The 25,958-nt window shown below is 38.2% G+C and overlaps 6 protein-coding genes and 1 non-coding gene across 11 annotated transcripts; 3 read left to right on the forward strand and 4 right to left on the reverse strand.

The window, feature by feature from the left end:
- Positions 1-718: 718 nt before the first annotated feature.
- Positions 719-3,304, forward strand: ATNTT2 (TLC ATP/ADP transporter). Its single transcript, NM_101419.3, has 5 exons — positions 719-1,634; positions 1,779-2,033; positions 2,120-2,263; positions 2,355-2,702; positions 2,788-3,304. Exons 1-5 carry the CDS (start codon positions 855-857, stop codon positions 3,115-3,117), a joined length of 1,857 nt encoding a protein of 618 aa, NP_173003.1. The 5' UTR covers positions 719-854; the 3' UTR covers positions 3,118-3,304.
- Positions 3,305-3,492: 188 nt separating this feature from the next.
- ECB2 (Tetratricopeptide repeat (TPR)-like superfamily protein) lies at positions 3,493-6,140 on the forward strand (the record flags this gene model as incomplete). Its single annotated transcript, NM_101420.2, has 1 exon — positions 3,493-6,140. The coding sequence occupies exon 1, from the start codon at positions 3,540-3,542 to the stop codon at positions 6,138-6,140; it is 2,601 nt and encodes an 866-aa protein (NP_173004.1). The 5' UTR covers positions 3,493-3,539.
- A 146-nt stretch (positions 6,141-6,286) lies between these two features.
- Positions 6,287-12,755, reverse strand: ABCG40 (pleiotropic drug resistance 12). 2 transcript variants are annotated; one of them, NM_101421.3, is made up of 22 exons: positions 12,273-12,755; positions 12,027-12,147; positions 11,850-11,938; positions 11,673-11,757; positions 11,414-11,573; positions 11,240-11,316; positions 11,102-11,155; positions 10,623-11,015; positions 10,260-10,541; positions 9,836-10,152; positions 9,580-9,740; positions 9,393-9,496; positions 9,136-9,292; positions 8,860-9,041; positions 8,447-8,779; positions 8,074-8,364; positions 7,907-7,990; positions 7,691-7,824; positions 7,378-7,605; positions 7,113-7,284; positions 6,775-7,029; positions 6,287-6,682 (listed from the first exon to the last, which is right to left on the reverse strand). In NM_101421.3, the coding sequence occupies exons 1-22, from the start codon at positions 12,602-12,604 to the stop codon at positions 6,422-6,424; spliced, it is 4,272 nt and encodes a 1,423-aa protein (NP_173005.1). In that variant the 5' UTR covers positions 12,605-12,755; the 3' UTR covers positions 6,287-6,421. The 2 variants fall into 2 exon arrangements, with proteins under 2 accessions (NP_173005.1, NP_001323077.1); NM_001332173.1 differs by having other exon boundaries at positions 6,775-7,284.
- Positions 12,756-14,143: 1,388 nt separating this feature from the next.
- Positions 14,144-14,351, reverse strand: AT1G08915. Its single transcript, NR_143437.1, has one exon. It is a non-coding gene; the product is annotated as an uncharacterized misc_RNA (transcript).
- A 38-nt stretch (positions 14,352-14,389) lies between these two features.
- Positions 14,390-16,360, reverse strand: AT1G15530 (Concanavalin A-like lectin protein kinase family protein; the record flags this gene model as incomplete). The annotated part of the gene is made up of 1 exon (NM_101422.1): positions 14,390-16,360. The coding sequence occupies one exon, from the start codon at positions 16,358-16,360 to the stop codon at positions 14,390-14,392; it is 1,971 nt and encodes a 656-aa protein (NP_173006.1).
- Positions 16,361-16,518: 158 nt separating this feature from the next.
- AT1G15540 (2-oxoglutarate-dependent dioxygenase-like protein) lies at positions 16,519-18,305 on the forward strand (the record flags this gene model as incomplete). 4 transcript variants are annotated; one of them, NM_001332174.1, is made up of 5 exons in its annotated part: positions 16,519-16,525; positions 16,713-16,814; positions 17,011-17,401; positions 17,487-17,811; positions 17,883-18,305. In NM_001332174.1, 3 exons carry the CDS (start codon positions 17,016-17,018, stop codon positions 18,132-18,134), a joined length of 963 nt encoding a protein of 320 aa, NP_001319011.1. The 4 variants fall into 4 exon arrangements, with proteins under 4 accessions (NP_001319011.1, NP_001322930.1, NP_001322929.1 ...); NM_001332175.1 differs by lacking the exon at positions 16,519-16,525 and having other exon boundaries at positions 16,809-16,857; positions 17,883-18,291; NM_001332176.1 differs by lacking the exons at positions 16,519-16,525; positions 16,713-16,814 and having other exon boundaries at positions 16,868-17,401; positions 17,883-18,291.
- Positions 18,306-18,816: 511 nt separating this feature from the next.
- GA3OX1 (gibberellin 3-oxidase 1) lies at positions 18,817-20,771 on the reverse strand. Its single transcript, NM_101424.3, has 2 exons — positions 20,017-20,771; positions 18,817-19,583 (listed from the first exon to the last, which is right to left on the reverse strand). Exons 1-2 carry the CDS (start codon positions 20,505-20,507, stop codon positions 18,998-19,000), a joined length of 1,077 nt encoding a protein of 358 aa, NP_173008.1. The 5' UTR covers positions 20,508-20,771; the 3' UTR covers positions 18,817-18,997.
- Between the last annotated feature and the right edge of the window lie 5,187 nt (positions 20,772-25,958).

Here is a 25,958-nt window from a genome sequence, read left to right on the forward strand (position 1 = left end):
GGCAAGATTGAAAATCAAATTAAAATTCAGTAATCACTATGCTAAACTAATACCCCATCAATTTATAATAGAAAATCAAATTTTGATACGTTACCGGTGGATTTTAGATATACTCATACTAATTAATTACTAGGATTTCGAAAATGACTAGACATCTTCTTGCCATATTTGCTAAGTATGATTGAAATCAAACTGATTTAAAGTTAGTAATACATATATATGCTCATGATTTTCTTGTTTTTTGGGGTCAACATACATTTCTGCAAATCAAATATGCTGGTTTAAGTCTACTAAACACAAAAGTTCTCATATATTAATATATTTTCTTTTGTCTCAATAATTCTAGTAAATAAAGTAGAGGAAGAGAATGATGCACGCCAGTAGAGATTTTTATTCATATAAAATCGTTGTCTTTAGAGGAATAATACATGCCTTAATTCTCAACAAAAATACATTTATAATGAGGAAAGTTTACTCAAGTTGCATAATATATCAAAGTACCCAATGCACGAATTCTAATCTTTTTTTAATACTAATCATTAAGTCCATTTTGACGAAATATGTGAACGTCATTACAAAAATCTTCAGAATATTCAGACCAATTCAATTTTATTAATTACAAGGATTATCAGCTTCGAACATAATTAGACGGTAAGAGCCGCCCTGTTAGGGTTTTTTGTCCTCAATGCCAAAATCCTCCCATTGCAGATATTATATCACTCCCACTGTCTAATAAACAACTCTCTTCTCCTCTCTACCCAGAGCGAGTCACCTTATCGTCTCTCTATCTCCTCCTTCCTATATCCCCTTGCTCTCTGGGTTTTTGCTCAGTGTGCTACGTGAGAGATAGAGAGATGGAAGGTCTGATTCAAACCAGAGGAATTCTCTCTTTACCCGCGAAGCCCATCGGAGTGAGAAGGCTTCTCCAACCCTCACATGGCTTAAAGCAAAGACTTTTCACCACAAACTTACCTGCCTTGTCCTTATCCTCTAATGGTCACAAGAAATTTCAAGCCTTTCAGCAAATCCCACTTGGGATTTCGGTTTCCCACAAGGAGAGAAGCAGAGGATTCATCTGCAAGGCGGAAGCTGCGGCGGCCGGAGGCGGAAATGTGTTCGACGAAGGAGACACAGCGGCGATGGCGGTGTCGCCTAAGATTTTCGGTGTGGAGGTTACGACTCTGAAGAAGATTGTTCCTTTAGGGCTAATGTTCTTTTGCATCCTTTTCAATTACACAATCCTTAGGGACACGAAGGATGTTTTGGTGGTGACGGCTAAAGGAAGTTCTGCTGAGATTATACCCTTTTTGAAGACATGGGTGAATCTTCCGATGGCTATTGGGTTTATGTTGCTATACACCAAACTTTCCAATGTTCTCTCCAAAAAGGCTCTCTTTTACACTGTTATTGTTCCTTTCATTGTCTACTTTGGAGCCTTTGGTTTCGTGATGTACCCTCTCAGCAATTTGATTCATCCTGAAGCTCTTGCTGATAAGCTTCTTGCAACACTCGGCCCCAGATTCATGGGTCCTCTCGCAATCATGAGGATTTGGAGTTTCTGTTTGTTCTATGTCATGGCTGAGCTTTGGGGTAGTGTTGTCGTTTCAGTTCTCTTCTGGGGATTTGCCAACCAGGTAATTGTGATTACACTCTTCGTTTTCTGCTACTGCTAGTCATAGACTCATGTTAAGTTTGATAGCCTTGAAGATTTGGAACCCTTTTGAGTCAGTATCTTTGCTATTTGTGAATTAAACTTGCATGCAATCTTTTGGTGGCAGATTACAACTGTTGACGAAGCCAAAAAGTTCTATCCTCTGTTTGGACTTGGGGCCAATGTTGCACTTATCTTCTCAGGAAGAACTGTGAAATATTTCTCTAATATGAGAAAGAATCTTGGTCCTGGAGTTGATGGCTGGGCTGTTTCATTAAAAGCTATGATGAGTATTGTCGTGGGGATGGGTCTCGCCATCTGTTTCCTCTACTGGTGGGTGAATAGATATGTGCCCCTCCCAACCCGTAGCAAGAAGAAGAAGGTAATAAACTGGCTGAACATATGAAATACTAATGGTTTTATGTAATTAAACATGCAGCTTATGAGGGTTCTTCTGATTTGTTACAGGTGAAACCACAGATGGGAACAATGGAGAGCTTGAAGTTCTTGGTGTCATCACCATACATTAGGGATCTTGCTACTTTGGTGGTTGCATATGGAATTAGTATCAACCTTGTTGAAGTCACATGGAAATCAAAGCTTAAAGCTCAGGTTAACAAAACCCCCATTGAAAATTACTACTTACTACTCCTACTACTACACTTTTCATCTAAGAACCTAAAAATCCTTTCTTTGAATGCAGTTCCCTAGCCCGAACGAATACTCAGCATTTATGGGCGACTTCTCAACCTGCACAGGTATTGCAACATTCACAATGATGCTTCTAAGCCAATACGTGTTTAAGAAGTATGGTTGGGGAGTAGCTGCAAAGATCACACCAACCGTTCTGCTATTGACCGGTGTTGCCTTCTTCTCTCTGATACTGTTTGGTGGCCCATTCGCACCATTGGTTGCCAAGCTTGGTATGACACCGCTACTCGCAGCAGTGTACGTTGGTGCCCTCCAGAATATCTTCAGCAAGAGTGCCAAGTACAGCTTGTTCGATCCTTGCAAAGAAATGGCTTATATCCCATTGGATGAGGACACCAAGGTTCCTCTCTATTTCTCTTTAAGAAAGTTGCATTCTTTGCAATCTTAGGTTCTTACTAGCTGCGGTTTGTACCATTGTTTTGCAGGTTAAAGGCAAAGCTGCAATTGATGTGGTCTGCAACCCATTGGGGAAATCAGGCGGTGCTCTAATCCAGCAGTTCATGATCCTTACATTCGGCTCACTCGCCAATTCCACACCTTACCTTGGAGTCATCCTGCTCGGTATAGTCACTGCATGGTTAGCAGCAGCTAAATCGCTGGAGGGACAGTTTAACACTCTCATGTCTGAGGAAGAGCTTGAGAGGGAAATGGAGAGAGCTTCATCAGTCAAGATTCCTGTTGTATCTCAGGAGGATGCGCCATCAGGAGAAACTACGAGCCAACTATCGGAGAAATCTACTCCTACTGGCATTTAGACGATGATGAATAAAAGGGTTTTGGGATTTGGTTACCTGTTGGTTTTAATGTTTTGGTCAGGAGTAATATTTTGATAGTGAGAAGACTAAAATTAATCATTTAGTTATATGTTTTTTTGGTTGTTATTGTTCTCTTGATGATACCAATACCAAACTAGTAATAAAATTTCCAAGTTCAGTAATCTTATCAATCCTCTCCTCTCTGTGTTGATTAAACTCAGTAATATAACATAAGAATCATCATTGAGATTTTAACCAACTTTGGGAGACACTGCAATTAAGGCCAAAACGACGTAGTTTTTTGAAGTTGAAGATGATCCGTTAGTTAAGAAGAAATTTGTCGACTTTATCTTCTCGCCTTAAAACCCCAAATGTAAAACCTCTACGAGAGTGACCATGTTCTTTGCTCTGTCTCTCCTACGATGGCGTCTTCTGCTCAAAGTCCTCATTTTTATCTCAATCCAGGCAAGTCCAACTCTTTTCAGAGCAAAGCTTATAAACAGAGAAACGTTAATTTCTATTGGAATTTTGGAATTCGGAGACTTTTCTTGAGAAAATCTCAAGGACTATCTGTTCTTAGCTCGAGTTCGAGTAGTACCCACTTTTCGAATTCTCAGTTACATGGACTCTGCGCGAATGGGAAGCTGGAGGAAGCTATGAAGCTTCTCAATTCTATGCAGGAGTTGCGGGTTGCGGTAGACGAAGATGTGTTTGTGGCTTTGGTTAGGCTGTGCGAGTGGAAGAGAGCACAGGAGGAAGGTTCTAAGGTTTATTCTATTGCTCTCAGTTCCATGAGCAGTCTTGGTGTTGAACTCGGTAACGCGTTTCTCGCTATGTTTGTGAGGTTTGGTAATTTGGTTGATGCCTGGTATGTTTTTGGTAAAATGTCTGAGAGAAACTTGTTTTCTTGGAATGTGTTGGTTGGTGGCTATGCAAAGCAAGGCTATTTCGATGAGGCTATGTGTTTGTATCATAGAATGTTGTGGGTTGGTGGTGTGAAGCCTGATGTCTATACGTTCCCCTGTGTGTTGAGAACCTGTGGAGGTATACCTGATCTAGCTCGAGGAAAAGAGGTTCATGTTCATGTGGTTCGATACGGATATGAATTGGATATTGATGTGGTTAACGCTTTGATTACTATGTATGTGAAGTGTGGTGATGTGAAGAGCGCGAGGTTGCTTTTTGATAGAATGCCTAGGAGAGATATAATCTCATGGAACGCAATGATCTCAGGGTATTTTGAGAATGGGATGTGTCATGAAGGATTGGAGTTATTCTTTGCAATGCGTGGGCTTTCCGTTGATCCTGATTTGATGACCTTGACTAGTGTTATCTCTGCCTGTGAGCTTCTTGGAGATAGAAGGTTAGGAAGGGATATTCATGCGTATGTGATAACCACGGGTTTCGCTGTTGACATATCTGTCTGCAACTCTTTAACGCAGATGTACTTAAATGCTGGGTCATGGCGTGAAGCTGAAAAACTGTTCAGCAGAATGGAGCGCAAAGACATTGTGTCATGGACCACTATGATTTCAGGCTATGAATATAATTTTCTGCCCGATAAGGCCATAGACACTTACAGAATGATGGATCAAGATTCTGTGAAGCCAGACGAGATAACAGTAGCTGCTGTTCTATCTGCTTGTGCTACTCTAGGTGATCTTGACACTGGTGTTGAGCTCCATAAGCTTGCGATTAAGGCAAGGCTCATATCCTATGTGATTGTCGCAAACAATCTCATTAATATGTACTCAAAGTGCAAATGCATTGATAAGGCCTTGGATATCTTCCATAACATCCCCCGCAAGAATGTAATATCTTGGACATCGATTATTGCAGGGCTTCGACTCAACAACCGGTGTTTTGAGGCCTTGATATTCCTCCGGCAAATGAAAATGACGTTGCAGCCAAATGCAATAACCTTAACAGCTGCATTAGCAGCTTGTGCTAGAATCGGGGCTCTGATGTGTGGGAAAGAGATTCATGCCCATGTACTGAGAACAGGAGTGGGGCTTGATGATTTTCTTCCAAATGCACTCTTAGACATGTATGTACGGTGCGGGAGAATGAACACTGCTTGGAGTCAGTTCAACTCACAGAAAAAAGATGTCACATCATGGAACATTCTTCTTACTGGATATTCAGAGCGGGGTCAAGGGTCGATGGTGGTAGAGTTATTTGATAGAATGGTTAAGTCCAGAGTAAGGCCAGATGAGATTACATTCATCTCATTGTTATGTGGTTGTAGCAAATCCCAAATGGTGAGACAAGGTTTGATGTACTTTAGCAAAATGGAGGATTATGGTGTTACCCCAAACTTGAAGCACTATGCGTGCGTGGTTGATTTGCTAGGCCGTGCAGGCGAGTTACAAGAAGCACACAAGTTTATTCAGAAAATGCCAGTAACACCAGATCCAGCCGTATGGGGAGCTTTGCTTAATGCATGCAGGATTCACCACAAAATTGATCTTGGTGAGCTATCAGCGCAACATATATTTGAGCTGGACAAGAAAAGTGTTGGCTATTACATTCTGTTATGTAATCTGTATGCTGATTGTGGAAAATGGAGAGAAGTTGCAAAAGTGAGAAGAATGATGAAAGAAAACGGGCTAACAGTTGATGCAGGATGCAGTTGGGTTGAAGTAAAGGGTAAAGTTCACGCCTTTCTTAGCGATGACAAGTACCATCCTCAAACAAAAGAGATCAACACTGTTTTAGAGGGGTTCTATGAGAAAATGAGTGAAGTTGGGCTTACTAAAATTTCAGAATCGAGTTCTATGGATGAGACAGAGATTTCGAGAGATGAGATATTCTGTGGACATAGCGAGAGAAAGGCCATTGCATTTGGTCTGATCAACACGGTCCCAGGAATGCCAATTTGGGTAACAAAGAATCTCAGTATGTGTGAAAATTGCCATGATACAGTAAAGTTCATCTCCAAAACAGTAAGAAGAGAAATCTCAGTAAGAGATGCTGAGCATTTCCACCACTTTAAAGATGGAGAATGTTCATGTGGAGATTAGAATGGATACAAAAGGAATATAGACACATCAAGGTATTGTTAAGTTTATTACACAGGAAACTTGGATTATATGTGGCTTTGTTTTGTCTGTAACGTTTATCATACAATAGGAGTTGCTCTGTATGTAACATCATTAGCTAGAGGATTCATTCTAATCCAGTGTTGTTGATCATCCTTTTATTAATATCAATACGGCATTACAAAAATAGAAAGAATAGCATATAAACAAAAAGTCTCTTTTTATTTGTGTTACATGAAATAGAATGCAAAACTATAAACTGTCTATCGTTTTTGGAAATTGAAACTCTTGATTCCGATAGCAAAGATAACGGCAAAGAGCAAAGGAAAGATGACGTTCATGGCGGCAACCACACCCAAGAAACCTTCTCTATATCCATAGAATTCTCTAATGAATTGCTTCACACTCATATTACTATCTGCCATAGGTTCTGTAATATCACCGAACTGTGATGCGATTAATCCATACAATGTCCATGCAACTGGGCAAAGCCAGTAGTACCATTCCCACCACACAGGCATACTCTGTTTTCGTATAAACGTTTAGGGTCAATATTTAATATTTCAATAAGTTTTGGCTCATTTTGAAATTAAACAATAATAAGGTTGGTACTTACGGGACGAGGGATGAGGAAGCCGGAGAAGAGATTCCAGATGCCGTAGAAAGCGGAGGAGACGACGGAGGCGATGTGGTGGTTAGGCGTCATAGCTACAGCCATCATTCCGTAGAAGGTGAAAGTTAAGAATGATCCGTACATAAAGAAGAGGTACCAGAAGAACTTCACCGCCGTCCACTCGAATCCTATCATAGCGTACACTATGAGACCGTACACTATCGCTTGCACGAGAACGTATGGGATCTCGATGAAAACCTGGAACAAATCGAAGTTTGAATTTGAGGTTTCCGCAACGAAAAATCGTAAATTTCACTCTCTATGATGTTTTTTTGAAGTACCTGAGCGAAAGCATAAGGCATGGCGGAGTACATTCCGGCGGCTTGTTCTCGGTAAAAGACAGTTCTTTCGACGTTGACGACTGGTTGCACTGAAGCTGCGTTTTGTAATCCGAGGAAGAGAACAGCTGTGTACATTGAACCCATTGCATTCGATAAATCCTGTCTCGTTTTCCTGGAGGTGACAAAAATATTCGAACTTGGTCAATAAGGAGTTTTGTTTTTGTATTGTAAAGTCTAGAATTTTGCTGAGGTTTTTTTAGCTTACGTTTTGCCTCCAAGGTCCCAGAACATTGTGCCGAACATAAGAGCAATGCCGATTGTGAAGAGGAATCTCACGGCTGTGTAAGGAGGATTTCTCCAGTAGGACCAGTGTTGTTTCCATAGAGAAGCCATACATTGTGTCAAGAACGATTGAGAGTATTGTGTTGGGAAATATAAATCTTTTGATCCTGGAGCTGGCTGGCTTAGCTCCTTGATTAGCTCCTTGTTTCTCCTAAATAAGAGAAAAGTTATTGGCGAGATCAGATTCTGCTGTATAATATGTGAATTAACCTCAACATGATGACTGATGTACTTACTTGTAAAGTTCTGAATTTTTGTAGACTTGGGCGAAATCGACTCCTAAAGCCGCTTCTTGAGATGTGGTTGAGACTTCAAGCATCCAGGTTGCTGGGTTGTATCCTTCTGTGATCTTGTTGATTCCTTGAATACTCTGTTGCCGAGTCAACATATTCAGTCCATGTCTTCCAAACAAGTTTTAAGTATGGTGTGTTTGTCTTAGTCGTATTTATTACCTCAAAATAGTTGATCAAATGGGTTGATTCGTGGCCAAGAGGTCCAACGTATATCTCCTCACCTCCACGCTTAAGTAGGAACAACTGCATATATACGCATACCCAAGCATGTTAACAAATGATTAAAGTTCTTTTTCACTTTTTTGTTTTGAATGTAGTTTGAATACCTCATCAAAGGCTTCAAAGATGTCGATGCTAGGCTGGTGAATGGTGCAGACGACTGTTCTACCAGTGTCAACTGTGTTCCTTACAGTCCTCATAACGATGGCAGCAGCTCGTGCATCCAATCCTGAAGTAGGTTCATCCATGAATATGATGGAAGGATTTGCAACCAGCTCCACCGCAATGGTCAGTCTCTTTCTTTGCTCTGTTGACAAACCGCTCTCACCAGGTAGTCCAACCAGTGCTTGCCTCAGCGGCGTTAACTCCACCAGCTCCATCACTTCCTCTATGAATATCTGTACCAAACAAAACAAAAATTGTTAGTATAGTTTCGATTTCCTCATTTTACTTCTGGAAATGATAATGTCTCTGAATAACCTTTCTCTTGTTTTTATCAACTTCTTTAGGTAATCGGAGCCAGGCTGAGTAAACCAAGGACTCGTAAACAGTGACATGTGGGGAATGGATATCAGTTTGTTCACAGTATCCTGAGATACGGGCAAATGTTTGTTGATTCTTAGGGTAACCGGAAATGGTGATGTTGCCATCAATATAACCACCGGTTTTCCTTCCGGCAAGAACATCCATCAGAGTGGTTTTGCCAGCTCCAGAGACACCCATGAGAGCCGTGAGCACGCCTGGCCTGAATGCACCATTCACACCTTTCAACAGGACAAGTCTGTCTTCTTGTGTGCCTTGCTCTATCATTTCCTGTGAGAAAGAATCCACAACAAAAATCAGTATGAAGTTTCTTGCATTAATGATACGAAATCCTCGAGCAAGGTTATTACCTGGGGCATGTCAACTGAGTATACAACATTGTCGAAGGTAATTGAATGTGGCTCAAATGGAAGCACCATCCCTCTTTTCTTATTGGCACCAGCTTCAACTACACCTTCTGACCTAGCAGACTGAAGTTCTGTCTCATCACTCGCAGGCTCTTCTGCAATAACAGCTTGAGGCTTTCCCAAGGCTGTAGGCAAACAAAGTTCACAAGGATTTTTTATTTTAAGAAAACAGCTTTTGTATCAGAAGATGAGAACAAGCAAAACGGAATGATTACGTACAGTTCAGAAACGTCAGAGCCAGCGTGAAACCAAAATTGAATAACACGACGAACCCAAGTAAGGCTCCAGTTCCAATCCAGTACCAGTATGCATGGGGTAAGAACCCACGAGACTTAAGGAAAGTAACTCCAAGTGTTTCGCTCGAGTTTTCGACAGCCTGTAATACAATCAACCCTATCAGTCCTGTCTAAAAGAAATACCAGAACCATGGAAAATGATTTCCGAATCTGGAGTGGACAGAGGAGGGTGATACTTACTCGACTCCAGCTGTGTCCAAAGAACTCATTGGCTAGGATCGCGTTCTGTCCATACATTATTGGGGAGATCCAGTAACCCCATATCCACCACTTCTTAATGTCGTCTGTTTTGATCAGGTTAATGGATAAAATTAATCAGCTTTTGATATGAGAAACTGGACGCAAACAGATATGCATCAACACATACCTCGTGAAAGTACCACACCACCCAAGGCAAAGAAGACGAGCATCGCAAATGCACCAAATGTATTTGCAACGATCATGTTTCTTCCCAATGCTGCCACCATCTTAAACAATGCTGAAGCCATTTGGTTCATGAGCACGAGGAGAATATACTGCTTAAACAGCCTGCAGCAAACCAACAAGAAACCAGGAGAACCCTTAGCAGCTCCTTCATAAGTATCCAAATTTGTCATGTTTAGTTGTTTAGTGTATTTATGTACCTTCCAACGTTGGGATCAAAGCCGATGACATAGTAAGTGATGAATGTTGTGAGAGCGGCTTCCATGAAGCTTATAGGTATCTTGAGGAGCCAAGGAGGCAGAGAGTACACCCATGCAGGGTAGAAGAGGAGATCTCTTTGTTTGTAAAACACAGGAAGTTTTGCTATGGTCATTGAAAGTTCAGACATTCCATTGAACATGAGCATCATAAGGATGAAGAACAAGGCTCCAGTGTAGAGACTCCCATCAACCTCAGTCTTCTTTTGCATCTCCGTCCGAAAGAACAACGTCATTGTCAAAAATGCCATTACCAGCAGCTGTAAACACAAGGAAGCAAGCACAACATTTCCATGAGTCTCTCTTAAAGATAAGGAGATATTATTGCAAGATGTGAAGAATTGGTACTATATGCGTAATCACTTACTTGTCCAAACTTGAAGTAGTAAACAAAGGAGTTTCTTTTCATGAGTAAGTATTCTCTTGAGAAGCTGGTCTTGACAAGTTCTTTAATCCCAACTCCGTATTTCTTGGTGGTTAGAGCAGCCGGATGGCTCTTTGTCTTGTCAAAGGGCAAAGCAAGCTCATCTCCGATTCTCCGGCCAACGTGGAATGATTGAAACGCCTCTGCAAACTCTCTCACTCTAATGAACCTGTAAGGCTCATCACGTCGTGCCCAGTACTGCATTTGGTCTTTCTTTGATGTCACCTGCAAGAGTAGTGATCGTTAAAGTGTAAGACATGGAACAAAATCGCTCATATGATTGTGTTCTTATGAATCAAGTCTTACTTCTTGAAGGAAATCAGCAACGCCTTTTCTTGGAGGACATTTGAATCCCATGGTCTCAAAGAACTCCACAACGTGATCACGAGGGCCCTCGTAGATGATCTCGCCTTCTGCAATGAGAATGATATCATCGAAGAGATTGAATGTCTCTGGCGCAGGCTGAAGGAGAGAGATCAGAGCTGTCCCATTGAAGATATGAACATAGTTTCTGAGGGAGTTCACTATCTGGTAAGTCGTTGAACTATCTAAACCAGTCGATATCTCATCCATGAACAGAGCCCTAGACGGTCCAACCAGCATTTCACCAGTAGTGACACGCTTCTTTTGTCCTCCGGAGATGCCTCTCAACATATCATCGCCGACCATAGTGTCTGCACAGACCTCAAGTCCTAAGATCTGTAAAAATTACAAAGAGTTTAGATCATGTCAAGTACAAGACTTGATAATTCTCTTATAAAAGAAAAGTTGGAAGGAAACTATACCTTGAGGATATAATCTGTCATCACATTTGTTTTTTCACCTGCTGTTGACATCGCCTGTAATGGAGTAATGAAGTTATGACTTAGTTGTGTACTCCAAATTATTACAAAGTTAACTGTTTCGGGAGTGATATAACTAACCTTCATGAATATATCAATATCAGGGTCAGGTTTGATGTTTGCTTCTTTCTCTCTTCTTGCCAACTCTGTCAACATGTCTAATGCACCACCAAAACATCTATGGTTAGCAAAATCAACATACCGAAATCGAATGTTTTGAGAAGATAGAAAAGTCGAGGAAATGTTCAAACTCACCATAACGCGAACCAACACCTTGGAAGCGAGCTGCGTAAGCAAAAGTCTCACGAACAGTCATCTCACCGATATGAACATCGTTTTGGCCGATATATGCAGCTGTTCTTTGTGGCACAAACTCGTTCATTCCATGACCATTGTATGTCACTCTTCCAGTTTGCTACAAAATCAAAGAACAAAGTTTACAATTGATTCACACAGATCATATAAACATATCCATGAAGTTGAAACAGAGATAGAGAGAGGGAAAGATGGTTACCTTTAGTTCTTGATCAAGCTTTCCCGCCAAGGCAAGCAAGAGGGTCGTTTTCCCAGAACTTGGAGGACCCAAAAGCAGAGCCATCCTGTAGAATTCAAAGATGGGTCAACAAGTGCAAGTATAACTAAAAATACTTTCCAATATTTTAAAATGGTGAAACAGAATCTGAAAATTCACCTGCCAGGCTTGACGATTCCGCTGACGTCGTTGAGTATAGTGAACTTCTTCTTTCGGTTCGGAACAAGATGCAGAGTATTCAGGAACTTCTGTTAATATTAACGAAAATTCCACTGTTAGAGATCTAGTTTTTGTTTGGACACAAGAAACAGATAAGTAAAAAAAACGCATTCTTACATCAGCAAAATTGGAGATGAAATTGACGAACGTAGGTAAAGCTCTGCCTCCAACATGAACCTCTGCTTCAACTTTTAGATGATCAAACCGAACTTCTATTGTCGGAAGATCGATTCCAACTCTGTCATTTTCATAATTACATACAATTAACACTTAAGTCTCCAACATGAACATCAAACAAAAACAGAGCTCCTCTGTTCCCATTAAAAGCTAAACTAAAAAAAAAAAAGAGAGAAGTTTGTATACCTATCGATACGTTTCTTGAGTTTCCAGAGGAGTTTCTCATGCTCATCGTCACCGACTTTGATGAGCCTCTCTAGCAGTTTCTTAGTATCTTGAAACCCAAGCTTCTGAATATCGATCTCGTTGATGGGTCCTCCGGCATGTGAGGCAGTTAGGATTCCTTTCCTGAGACGATCAAAAGTGGGAAGCTTCTCAAGAGCAGCCCATCTCAAAGCTTCTTCATCGTCTTCTTCTCTAGATGACCTCGAGAAAATCTCCCTTCCTGAATCTTTCTTCCACACCGATGAGTTTCTTCTCATACTATTACTCGCTTGGTGAAAACTAGTTCCCTCCATTTTGTATCCAAGAAATCAAAGTCTTCTTCTTTTTTTTCTTCTCTCTTTTTTTGTTTGTGTCAGATGAAAGATTTAAAGAATTTAGCAAGACAATAAGACTTTAACACATGAAAAGAAACTCAAGAGAGAAATTGTAGATGAAAGATGATATGAATGTTGGGTTTGTGTGCTCCGTATATATATGCATTGAGGAGATTTCACTATTCATAATAATTAGGCACATGCATGTATGTTTCTTCTTCACCAAAGTGGAAAAATCAGAGACGGAACGTGACCAAGAAATAAACGTTATGTGCTTTTGAATTTACGAATAAAGGAAAAAAAGAGAAACTATTACATCAGCTAACAAAAAAGAACTATTACGTCAGCTGTGACTCCTCTGTCTGGGAAATCTAGAAGGAGTCCTACTGCATCAGACGTTAATTAAAAGTAATTAATTGATCCCACACTAAAGTCTAAACTATTTCTCTAGACAGTGTGAACTCATTCATGATTAAAGGTTTTGAATATACAGTAATCATGTTTTTTCATGCAACAATCATATTGGACAGTTTTTCGTTGTTGTCTTTGCCATTTTAAATGCAACCACAAAACTTTAATTTGGCCACAAAAAGATCTTTACAAAACAAAAACACTGGGTCCAACCACCATTTTACGTTTCCGGATTAATTATATATATGTTCCAATGATCAAAATAGTGAGAAACTGATTAACTTATTGTAAAATCAAGTGTTCAACCAAAACAAAAGTTGGAATGTACAAATAGTAACGTGAGGAGAAGAAAACAAACGAATGTAAGTATTACTTCTAGACGTTGACGACTCTCGTTACGTGGTCTCAGCAGCCCCTTCTTGTTCGTAGTCCGCCATTATTTAATTGAATTGTATCAGCCTTGGACTTTTTATCTTCAAAATAATATTCATATTCTTCTGATTTCTTAAAACTAAACCTGCATTTTAAGAGAGAATATATGTGTGTGGTTTGAATTGGTTATGTGTAAATTAACGTCTAGAGAAATTTACACTGAATTTATAAATTGACTTCTCAATGTATAAATTAAGTATACTAGGTCATGAATAAAGAGAGATTAAAAAATTTAAATGGTAAACGTGTGTAAAAAAAACATATACAGTACAGTTGACCGATTTATATATTCTTTTATGGTTATTTCTTTTATTAGTCTGAGTCGAAGATTCTAATTGGACCATGAATTGAAAGTTGGTCTTCGTTAACTTCCTCCAAAAAAAACTAACGAAACAACCACTTTCTTGGAAGTTGCCATTTTTAAATATTCCAATTCTATCGAGAACGTCCCAAACCGGAATGTAGCTTAGGATGATGAAACCAGTTATTGGTAGGCCAATTCATTAAATAAAACAGGTGATTTGGTACTTGTTGCGAATCATATTTATTGGTCGTCCAACGTTCTGTTCCAATCTAATTTATAGGTAGGTGTGTCAAATGGCTACCGTTTCTCTTCCGGTTTGATTCAATAGTGAAAATACTACTATTTTATTCTTATTTGACTCATTAATGGGCCTTGTTAATATTATCATGGTCCATAGTTAAAGCATCCACTGTGAGTCTACCTTCTGAAAAAGAGTAAATGAAACTGAAAAACAATGTAGTACAAAAATGTCTCCTACGTTATGTACATCTGAATAGGCTTTCGAATAATATTAACAGGCCTATGGGCCCATAGACCAACATGTAAATCAAATTTCAACTTTACTATTCCTCACAAGACAAAAAAAAAAAAAAAAAAAAAAAAAAAGCAAAAACAACTCATGCGTGAGCAGCCGTGGAGTCTGCCGCGGCGGCGGCCGGCGTGAGCCCAGTCAACAAATCCTCTTGTGGTGAGCCAAGCAGTAGTGAAACGATCTCTCTCATATTCGGCCGCTTAGCTGGATCAGGGTGACAACAAGCCAGACCTAACTTGAGTAACAATTCAACTTCCTCCATCGTCTCACACTCGCTCCTTACTCTCTCGTCCGCTGCATCAACCACTCTTCCTCCACCGTACAAATCCCTAACCCAATCCACAAGCACCATATCTTCCTCCTCCGCGTACTCTATCGGTCTCCTCCCACTAACAACCTCCAACACCACCACACCAAAACTATACACATCACTCGCCTCCGTAGGCGCCGAAGCAGACGCAAGCTCCGGAGCCAAATACCCTAACGTGCCCACCACGCGAGTCGTGTTTGGAGCCCCACCGTGCTCATATAACTTAGCTAAACCGAAGTCCCCAAGCCTCCCACGCATCTCAGAATCCAAAAGAATGTTACTTGATTTGATATCTCTATGAATCACCACTTGATCCCATCCATGGTGGAGATAATTAAGCCCTTCCGCAACATCGTTAATCACCTGACGCCTTCTCCTCCACGGCATTGGCTCTTTAGGATTATCAAAGATCCACTGATTAAGACTTCCGTTTGGCATGTAATCGTAGACAAGCATCAGCTCGTTTTTCCGGCGACACCATCCTCTCATTTGAACTAGATTCTTATGCTGTAACCTACCCATACTCGAGATCTCCGCCATAAATTCTCTCAAACCTTGCTTCGAATCGTGATTCACGCATTTAACAGCAATCTCACTGTTGTTTGACAAAATTCCTCTGTAAACTTTACCAAATCCTCCAGATCCAAGCAGACGATCGTTAGAGAAAACCTCCGTAGCTGCAGCGAGTTCTTCGTAGCTGAAACGGTGAGGCCAAAACTCTAACTCCCACTCCTCGATCTCTTCTTCTTCTTCCTCTCTCATTAGTTTCTTCCAAATCAAATAACCCCCAAATCCGATTAGAGCTACGAAGACAACACAACCGATAACGATCCCAGCGATTGCTCCAGTGGAAAGAGAAGAAGAAGAGTTTTCCAGGAAGAAAACAGGTAAATTCGTAGTGTTGATCTCTCGAAGAGCTCCTGTATCACTCAAGCTCCAAGCTAGAATCCTTCGAGCTTCATTCCAATTGGTTTTGGAAGCAGAGAAGCCAGCATACATATCTGCCGAGACATAATTAGCAATAACAGGATCACGGAAAGTAAGAGTTGGCCGGCGAGGTCGAAGCACACCGACGGGAGCGACGGAAACGTTGATCTGAAAGTTAGGGCCATCGAAATCGATCCAAGCTCGAACGTTGTTTCCGTTACGCATATTAAAGCGAACGAAGCTTCCATTAACAGAATCGTAGTAGCCAGCGGTTACGGATGTGGTGGATTCAATGTTGTTAAGATCAATTCCGACGTGGTTATCGTCGATATCGTTTACTTCAGAGTTTCTACCGGTGTCGAATTCGACGGCGAGGAGAGGAGCGTTGAATCTGACTGTGGCGTTAGTGAAGAGACCGAAGTATTGGCTGGAGATAGCATTTGGAGGAGAGGTGGAATTGGAGAGGACGAAGCAGAGGCCGAAGCCAGGACTTGTGGATATGTCAGGGAGAATGGAGAAGACGAAGGAAGTTGAGAAAGATGAGAGTCGGGTCGGGTTTCGGGTTGGATCGGGTATAATTGTGAGTTTTTGTGGGTAAAAAACACGGCCGAAAGAGAGTGGATCGGAGTCGTTGATGAGGCTGATTACGGTGGATTCTACGCGGGAATCTTCGATGAGGATTACGTCGGTTCTGTTAGTTACGGAGCTGAAGGAATTGTAGAGAAAATCAATGGCGGAAGAGGAAGAGACGAGATGAAGAACGATGAGGATAAGGAGGAGAGGGGATGGCCACTGCCGTCGCCGCCATTGCCACGACATTTGTGTAGATTTTTCCGGTGAGAGGAGAAATGTGAATATCTGGGGAAAGGGAAAAGCATAATAAGACCGTCGAGGTTTCTTCTTATCTGTACCAAAAATTCTACCAAATCAATAAGTGAGATAGAGAGAGAGACGGTGGTCAACGTCGACGGCTGAAAGTCAAAGGTATTTTTTACAGTTGAGAAATTACGAAACGTCAAACCCAGTCTCGATCGGTTCATTAATTAGATTTAAGACTTAACCCCGCTCCGTTCAAGAATAAAATAATGGGCTTTGACCCAAAATTAGCCCAATAATGCACTACTACGGCCTTATCGATTTCTTTGTTTCTTTTTCCATGTGTGTATTATAGGGACATGTGGATTTTAAAAATTGATTCGGACAATACGCCAAGGAAAAGCATCTATAAAAACTGAGCTTTTACATGAGTTTTTCGTATGAAGCATATTTCAATGTGAGTATAAGAACACATCATCCGTTACACAATGGTCATATGAGTAAGTATAAAAATTTCTTAAAAGAGTGAGTAAAATTAATGTAATTAAGCTTTTTGTTATTATAGTTTATCTTCTTCGTCCAATACATGGTTAACTATATTGTTTGGTTTTTCTAATTCTTTTCTAATAAACTAACTATGATGCTTAGGATAGTTAAAATGGGTGGGAATGAAACTAGAGAGCTTCCGATCATCAACCTCTCTGACAAGAACCTAAAACAGAACACAGAGCTTTGGAGCTTCACGAGAGACAGCGTCCGTGAAGCCATGGAACACCATGGATGGTTTGTGGCCGAGTACAACAACTTTCCAACAGGACTTCACCAGTCGATTTTGGAGGCCGCTAAGGAACTACTCGATCTTCCTGTCGAAATCAAGCTAAAGAACGAGAACCACAAGGCCGGACACGGCTACATCACCATGATGTCAGATGGCCAGCCTGTTCATGAAGGTCTTGGTATTGATCAAGTCAACGATGTTCAACAGTGCCGCGGATTCTCTCGTCTCATGTGGCCTGATGATCATGATGATAACGACCGTTTCTGGTAATATATATATATATTTTTATCAAATAACATAAAACAATCACAAGTATTTGTTACTATGTACTAACAATATGATATGTTATAGTGAAACTGTTCATGCATATGCGAAAATGCAAGCGGAACTAGAGCAACTTGTGATAAGGATGCTATTCGAGAGCTATAACGTGGAGAAGTATACAGAGAAATACATAGGAGGAACAAGGTACCTTCTTCGACTGCTGAAATACAGGAGACTTCCTAATGGAGAACCCAACAGGAAATTCATTTCTCATACGGACAAGAGCTTCATCTCCATTCTCCATCAGAACCACATCACCGGACTCATGTTGAAATCCGAGAAAGAGGATGTTTGGTATCATTTTACTCCTTCACCAACTCGGTTTGTTGTTATAGCAGGCGATGCCATCATGGTAAGCTAAAATCTATCAAACGGTTCAAGTTTCATATAATGTCAAATCATGTGTGTATATCAAATCATCAGGCGTGGAGCAACGACAGAATCAAGGCGTGTTACCACAAGGTGGAGATGGAGAGCGTGGAAATGAGGTACTCGTTAGGGTTCTTTTCGTTCCAAGAAGGGATGATATCGACACCGGAAGAGATGGTGGACAAGGACCATCCTTTAGCGTACAACCCATTTCACCATGACGGACTTCTTGAGTACTATGAAACATTGGAGGTTCATCTCAAGGCTCACCGTACCATGACCAAGGCTTATTGTGGCATCCCATAAACCTGATCATTTTCTTGATCTTATTATAGGAAAAAATGTCTGCTTGTATCATGTATTTTGAAACTAATAGTGTGTTTTAGACTTATTTGGTTCCTTGAAACAAAACTAAAAATTTCTACTGTTTTCTCTATCTGCTTGGTACTATAGTAAAAGCTATTTTGTCCTTGTTTGTCTCTATAATGGGCCTTGTTTATATTACTATGGGCCTTGGCTAATAGTTAGTTACCCTCGATCCTTTTTCGAGGTTTCTTTTGCAGTTTGGTTGTGGAAAATAAAACAGAACTCCACATGAAGTCTATTATACGAAAAAGTTAATTTCTATAGTCTAATCAATAACAATCAACACCAAAAGTTCCATAAACATGGGCCAATATTCTTCTGCAAACATCGAGACAGAAGATATTTCTTGTAAAATTAATGAAGATAAGATAGTATAATGAATTTGTTCTCGTCATTTTCCTTTTCTTTTTAGAGTAGACATAGGCTTGTCTTAGATGTGCGTTGTCATTTTATTTTCAGACAATCTGACAAATAGCAACCAAACAAGATGAATTGTGATGGGATTCTGAAAATAACACCGTGTAGTTTGTCCTTAATGTTAGTATAAAATAGATTTTTTAGTGGTTCAATCATAGAATTTCTTGGGACCCTCAACGCATAATTTTCATATTTTAATCAGATTCTCATTAGTGGCAACATGTCATGGGGCGATTCCAGAAAGTGCTAGATTTTTTTGGGAAATTGCAATTTTGATATGTAATGCAGTTCAGATATGATTGAGGACAAACAAATCATATTGCTGAAATCATTTACAACAATTTATTAATCAAACTAACTAGTAGATCACAACTATTATTATCTAATCATTCTTCTCTGTGATTTCTAATCATTGAAAGAGCTTTGTTGAAGTGAGTTGCTTTTGTTCGAAGATACTCTTTCCATGTCACCGATTGGTATAGAGGCGATTCAACGGGACTAACCAGCTTCGGTACAGGTGATATCTTGATATCAGATTGCGGACCCCAAAGGAATGCTACAGATAACCGGGCTCTGGTTTGGTTAACCCGAGCGCGGTGCAACACGCTTTTAAACAATCCATTGGATAGGATGTGGAAGAGGTCACCAACGTTAACCACGAGCGAGCCAGGAAACGGTGGCACGGTGACCCAACCAAGATCATCGCGAAATACTTGTAGACCGGCGGTATTGTTCTGGTACAGAATGGTTAGGAGGGTGGAGTCGGTATGAGCTGCTAGACCCATGGCTCGGTCCGGTTCAGGACAAACCGGGTAGTGATTTAGCTGGAGAGCAGCTTGGGCCCAGTTTAAATCTGAACTGAGACTGGCCCATTCAATGTCTTCTTCGCTGACCCCAAGTGAATTTAGTGCTAACCACATCAATTTCGATGCCAACTTTTTCATATGTTCCTCGTACTCTTCAACGATATCGCTGTTAATTAAAAACGAATTGTATTCATCTAATTAGTACAGATGAGATTTAGACACAATTTGCATATACATACATTAAATATTTGTACGACCTTTAAATAAAATAGAAAAGCAAGTTGTTGTTTTTTTGTTTTGTTTTCTCCGATAAGATTAAAAGAATACATATCTTCAAAATCTTTGAGTTGGGTCCACTACTACACTAGATTTCATTATGCACTTAACTCTTAAATCCACTAAACTCCGAGGACAAGGCAAATTTCGGTTGCTTCTGTTATCTATGCCCCTTGTTACTACCTATAGGGCGTCCAACGTTTGTGGATGTTCTACCTTAAATGTAAACATTGTGTCCTTATGTATATGTTTTTTGTTAATGTAGAAAAAGGTCTAATAAACACAAGTACAAGTATATAGGATCGAGTGTATAAAAGATATACCAGTAGTTGAGGTGATGTTGGGGCCAAAGTTTACGGAAATCGTTGAGAGGCGAGCCAGTGATGGTGAAACCTTCGGACCACATTTGCTTATTGAAGAAAGATGCGATACGAGCGACGCCGTAGCCGGACACACCTGTCTCCGACCGAGCAGACTTAAGCTTGCGTTGGACAGGTAGCCCGAAGAGACTACCGGTGAGAAACTCAATGTCTTGGAGAAGTCCCAAAGGCACGCCGTGGTTTGAGATTTGGAAGGCACCCCAAGTTCTACATGCATGACCGATTTGGTTAGTCGCGTCCGGGTGGTCGAGGTCGATGAGAGGGATGTTTTCACCGGTGGCCGGAGGAGAAGGAGCAGCGGAGAAGAGGAGATCGTCTTTAGGGGTCCACTTGTAAGAATCCGGGAGCTCCCGGAGAGATGTGAAGTCAGGTATGTGAGAGTGTGGGAGGTGAATGGGATGGCCTCTAAACACATCTGTTAACATAGCAGGCATCTTGCTCTTTTTTAATTAGTTTTAAAACTTTGTAAATTTGATAGATGTTTGTGTTTTTTTTCTTATGAGAAGTGTGGTGTTTGGTGATGGGAGATTGGAAGAGTTAGAGAGTTTTATTTATAGTGGTGGAGTAGAGACCAAGAGGAGGCAAAAGCATATGTTAAAGCACTTGTTTTGGTCCAATATTATTGGTTATTCTACTTGTTTATTGGATTAATACAATACGAACAAACCAAACCTCTAGAAAATTATAGAGGTCCCGCCATTTCCTTCTTTTGTAAGAAAATAAATATAATTTCTTATTTGATTATGCAAGATAAGATACATACACATGATGGGTTGTCAAACTATGTATAATTCAAATTGAAGTTGAGGTAGTAATATGGTATATTGTGTTCATATGTAGAAGTTAAACCGTATCTATCCATTACAATATAATCTATAAATTTAAGAAAGTGATTAATGCGTATATAAAGGGACAATAAGTATTCAAAAGAAAGAAAGAGACAAAAAAAATTGTAGTCTAATTATTTGTTTTGTTTATGTTGATTTGGTTATTTCCTCAGTCATTGGAATTAAGTATATCCAACATTTTTCTTCAATTATTGTCATACTAAAAAAGAAGTCTTAAAAGTCTTAATATCTTCAAATCAAATTTTAAGAAAGTTATATACACAACAGTAGATATATATTTTTTCGCCACCACAAATTACTTTTTTGTATTTCCAGCGACTGTGGTCAAATTAGTGTTGATTGATTGAAATCATAATTGTGAAAGGGGGAGACATAAAGAGGAGTGTTTTTGTTTGGGACAAAAGAAGGAACAAAAATAGAAAGGGCCAATGTTGTCTTGTACAAACAATATATAGCTAACTGCAGCAAACAACAAAATAGCTTATCTTCTTTAGATTTTCCACAAAGAAAAATGAAATGATTTTCGCAAGTAATAATTTGGAGTAAAAAATATATAAAAATAAATAAATATTTATTTGAACATACAAAAATACTTTGGAAGGGAACGAATCTAGAAACAACTATGCTGATGACAGAAGAAAATATAATTAAAACATAAGAAGATAGACAATAAGAAGACACACCTATCTTTGAATACCAGTTATTTTTACCACGATCGATCGATGACATTGAGTGTGATGAATGTCTGATGTATTGGTTAGACGATTACGGAGTTAAAAGTTTTATCTACCGTACGACCATATCAATAACGTTATAGCGTATCAAATAGATACTAGCGCAAGAGGCGTATAGAATAAAGTATTAGCAATGCGTTAAAACTACACTCTTGGGAAGTAATGTGGTCGCTAGTCTATAAAATTTGTGGGATAAACCTATATTTGCCAAATCTAGAATGGCCACGTCTCATTAAGATATGCAAGCAAGATTCTTACCTAGTTACCTACAATCTAATATGGTGTTTGGAATCCAATTCGAATGAGATAAACTATATGAATACGTCTTCATGATCCAAATTCATAATGTAATTTTGTCCACTAAAGATTTAATTAATTCAAGATCCATACATTATACTAGTTTATAACTTAACCATTAGATATATTTTTCGTTTTTTTTACCAATTTACCTAAAATTATTGAAAATTAATGGTAGTAGTATCTTTGAAATAACATTACACCAACGTTCCCTAAGATTTTCAGTATCTGGATTATTTCTAAATCTATGAGAAAAAAGCATTCAAACATTTATGTATATATAACACACGTGCATTTGTTTTGTATACACTACCTACAAATTAACAAAAAAGGTATTTGCAAATTAATATTTTGTGATTTTTGTTAGTAGTAATGTATATATGCTGCAAAGTAGACGATTGATCGTTTGGTATAAAATCGAAAACTATTTATTAAGACGCAAAATAGACAATAAAATTAGCAGATAAGTTCAAATGGACATATAAAGTGATTTTAGTTTTTAGATGAATAAAATGGTAATGACCGTGATATGTTAAAATATTCCAGTTTTGTTTAGTGGAAGAAAACGTTATCGTCTTTCTTTTTGCATTGAATAATGTCCTTTTCCGGAACAGTAATACAATTTACAAGTGTAATGACCAAATTTCCACAACATGACTTGCCTTTTCGCGACCTATTTAAGCCCCTCTACTGTTTTTGGCTTCTAACTAAATTACAACAAACTCATTTCTATCCCTGATCAAATTAAAGACAAATTTGACATTCAATCCTATGTATATAAAGAAGATTCACGAAACAAATATATAACAAAATGTTTAATAGTGTGATGATAATCACTCCCGAATCTAATTTTATTGTTTTCTTTTGGACAAAATTGCACGTACGTCACGAATCAAGGACCCCATTCATAAAAAGTTTCGACGGACCAGTTGATTATGTGTACGAATTTTTCTAAAGGAAATAGTTACAGTTTTTGTTACTTTATAGAAGAAAAAAGTAATAATTATATTACTTGAAACGGATCAAACGTTGAATCAATATTGGGAACCAATAAAAAGTGTTGAGAGACTGGATGAATCTCTTTTTCCTCTGGCATCTTAACAAAGGGTAAGACTACCCCATTCATTTTCTTTTTAATTTATTTAAATTTGGTCATTTCAGTCTTATTTTCTTTTGTTTTTTTCCTACTCTTTTAATTTATTTTTCTACTCTTTTTTTTTTTTGTCTTCTTCTATCCGACTTGGCTCTCACTATGCTATATTCCAAAAATAAAAAAATATCTACAAAACGACAAAAAATTAACATCTCGTGGGTCCTTTATTTTATCTCAAAACACTAGTCCTTAAGATTAACGCATTGTATGTTTTAAAAAGGAAGAACATATCTATAAAGTTATAAACGCATTAATATACCCACTATTTTTCACGACAATCTTAGCTAATTAGTTAGCAATGAATAATCAGAAGAGTCATATAGCATGTAGCACACACTCTGGTGATAAAAAATTATGTGTGTGCATGTTGTCAGTGTGTGTGAGTGTGACTGTGTGTCATTATATCAATAACAAAGGAGAAAATTTAATTAATAATAATTGTCTGTTCGATCGATTTAAGTGAACAAAATGGTATCGTTTGGTATTAATCTTGTATTTTGATGAATGGTGATGATGAATCATAACCAAAATTTTGTGGTTATAAGGTAGTGGTAAATGATCTCACACGACAATGTCCAACAAGCCTGAATGATCTCATGACTCGGGTTTGTTGGTGTTTCAATTTGTTTACGGTGAAGCTTGATATTTTATTTTAGTTTATTTTTACTTTTAGGTGTTGTTTTTAAATTATGTTAATTTTTTTGTGTGCTAAGAATGTATATATCTTAGAAATAATAAAAAGAGTTAGGATCGAATTACAATGAAGTAAAAACCTATATATATTGGTTCCATAGCAAAAACAAATGATAAAAAAAACATGAAAAAAACAAAAAAGAAATCAGTTTTTTAACAGTTACGTACATACATTATTAAAATAACAAAAAATAATAATTAAAAGAACATAGCCAAACTAATATATGGAAAACAACCAAACAAGGAATATATGTAAATAATACACATAACACATGGACATGTACACAGCACATGCATCATCATCCATGCACGTGCTCCTCACATAATGATCTCTACATCGCTTTCCAAAATGTCACAAAACAGAATAATTATGATTTTCATCATAGAGCATCTCCTCTATACCTTGTCTTCTAACCCCACACCCATAACACATCACATACAACTACGTACATTATTTCTATTTATTGAGTGTAATGTAGGAGCATATGTGTAGGTATGTATGAAAATACTATATGGTTGCATGAAAGAGCATTAATATTTATTTCATGGATGGTTATCTAAATTTCCTATCATAATTTGTTTTTATAAAATAGAAACTTCAATAAAATGGTGATATAGTGATCTGAATTTGTATTGCTTTAAGATATACAAGATATCGATTTTTCTTAGAAGAAATAATTTGTTCATAATTTAGCGAAATCAATATCTGAATATCGTCTTAAAAAAACAACGTCATCAAAAATGTTGTACGACTAAATTATATTGAGTAGTACTTTACATGTCAACATAACTGTAGAACGGTAGAAGCATTGTACTCTAGATTTCGTTTTGGGAGTCTTCGATTCGCAGTTCTTAATTCAAGAAACCAAAATCATGAGTTTTCGTAGATATGTTTTGAGTGAAAGTGATTTTCTTGTACGTTTCATATTTATGAAAGGAATGTAGATAAAGGACTTTCATATAATAATTTGTATTTATACGAAAGTGTAACGTATAGGTTAATTACAATGTTTTTTTCATATATAATTACAATATGAATTTGGAGATATTACAAGGGGAAAATAATATATATATATATATATTCGTGACAGCCAGAATGGGATACTTATCTCTTGGGTTTAAGGGATGTATACGTCTTTGACATGGTTGATAATCATCCACGTGTAATTAAATAAACCCTATCTGGACTTATTAGGGTTTTTTGTTTCTTATAACTAAATGTACAAACGCCACCTAGAGTTTTGGAATTATATGTCGGACCTAATTTTAACAGTGGCATGTCTCTTACTTTAATTTTAAGAACAAGATTTATAATCATCTTTAATTAAAATCTAATAAAAAAGCAAAGAAAAGTTAAGATGCGTTTGCTTCCAACGTCATTGGATACCATCGTTTTCTTTGCCATAAGCCTGCCCCATATCTTTATCCTTAACCTTACATGGATCCCGACATTAATTAACACCACACAGACATTTAATCAAATCTGTTTTCGTTTTCTATCTATAAATTACTTGCAAGTGTTTTATATTCAAACGAGTATGTACTGTATGTTGAAAGAAAATTACAAAAAAAGTTTCAAACGAGTATAGACAAAACCAAGAAAACGACAATATTGAAATATACTCCGATATGCTACCAAGAAAAAGTTTCAAACGAGTTAGCTTTTTTTACCCAACATGCTACGATATCACTACAAAAAAAGATCATTTTAAATCACGTCAAACCAAACGACTCTACAATAATATATCAGCGAGTTACTTTATATATGCAGTTAACTTTTACTGATGACTCCCAAGTATAATTATCACCGCACATACTTTTTTTCTTTCCTTTTCACTACCCTTTTCTTCTCTTTCTTTTTCGTTTGAATTTCGAGTAACTTGTATATGTTAAGCTATAATGTAAACTATATCTATATTTACATCACAATTAAATCGGTATATACATATATACCCTTTTAGTAAAAAAAGAAATATATATATATCATTTTAGTATATCTATTTTACTAAAGTTAAACCACTAAATCAATACCAGTTCACGTACTTTAATTTGTTACTCTTGAAATCGAATGTGATCTCATATATGTTTGTTGTCGAAATGACAAGCATATTCTCTCAAATTTTTGAACCAAAAAAAATAGTGGTTAAGGATTTGACAACA

Source organism: Arabidopsis thaliana, assembly GCF_000001735.4.
Source record: "Arabidopsis thaliana chromosome 1 sequence".
NCBI classification, from domain to species: domain Eukaryota; kingdom Viridiplantae; phylum Streptophyta; class Magnoliopsida; order Brassicales; family Brassicaceae; genus Arabidopsis; species Arabidopsis thaliana.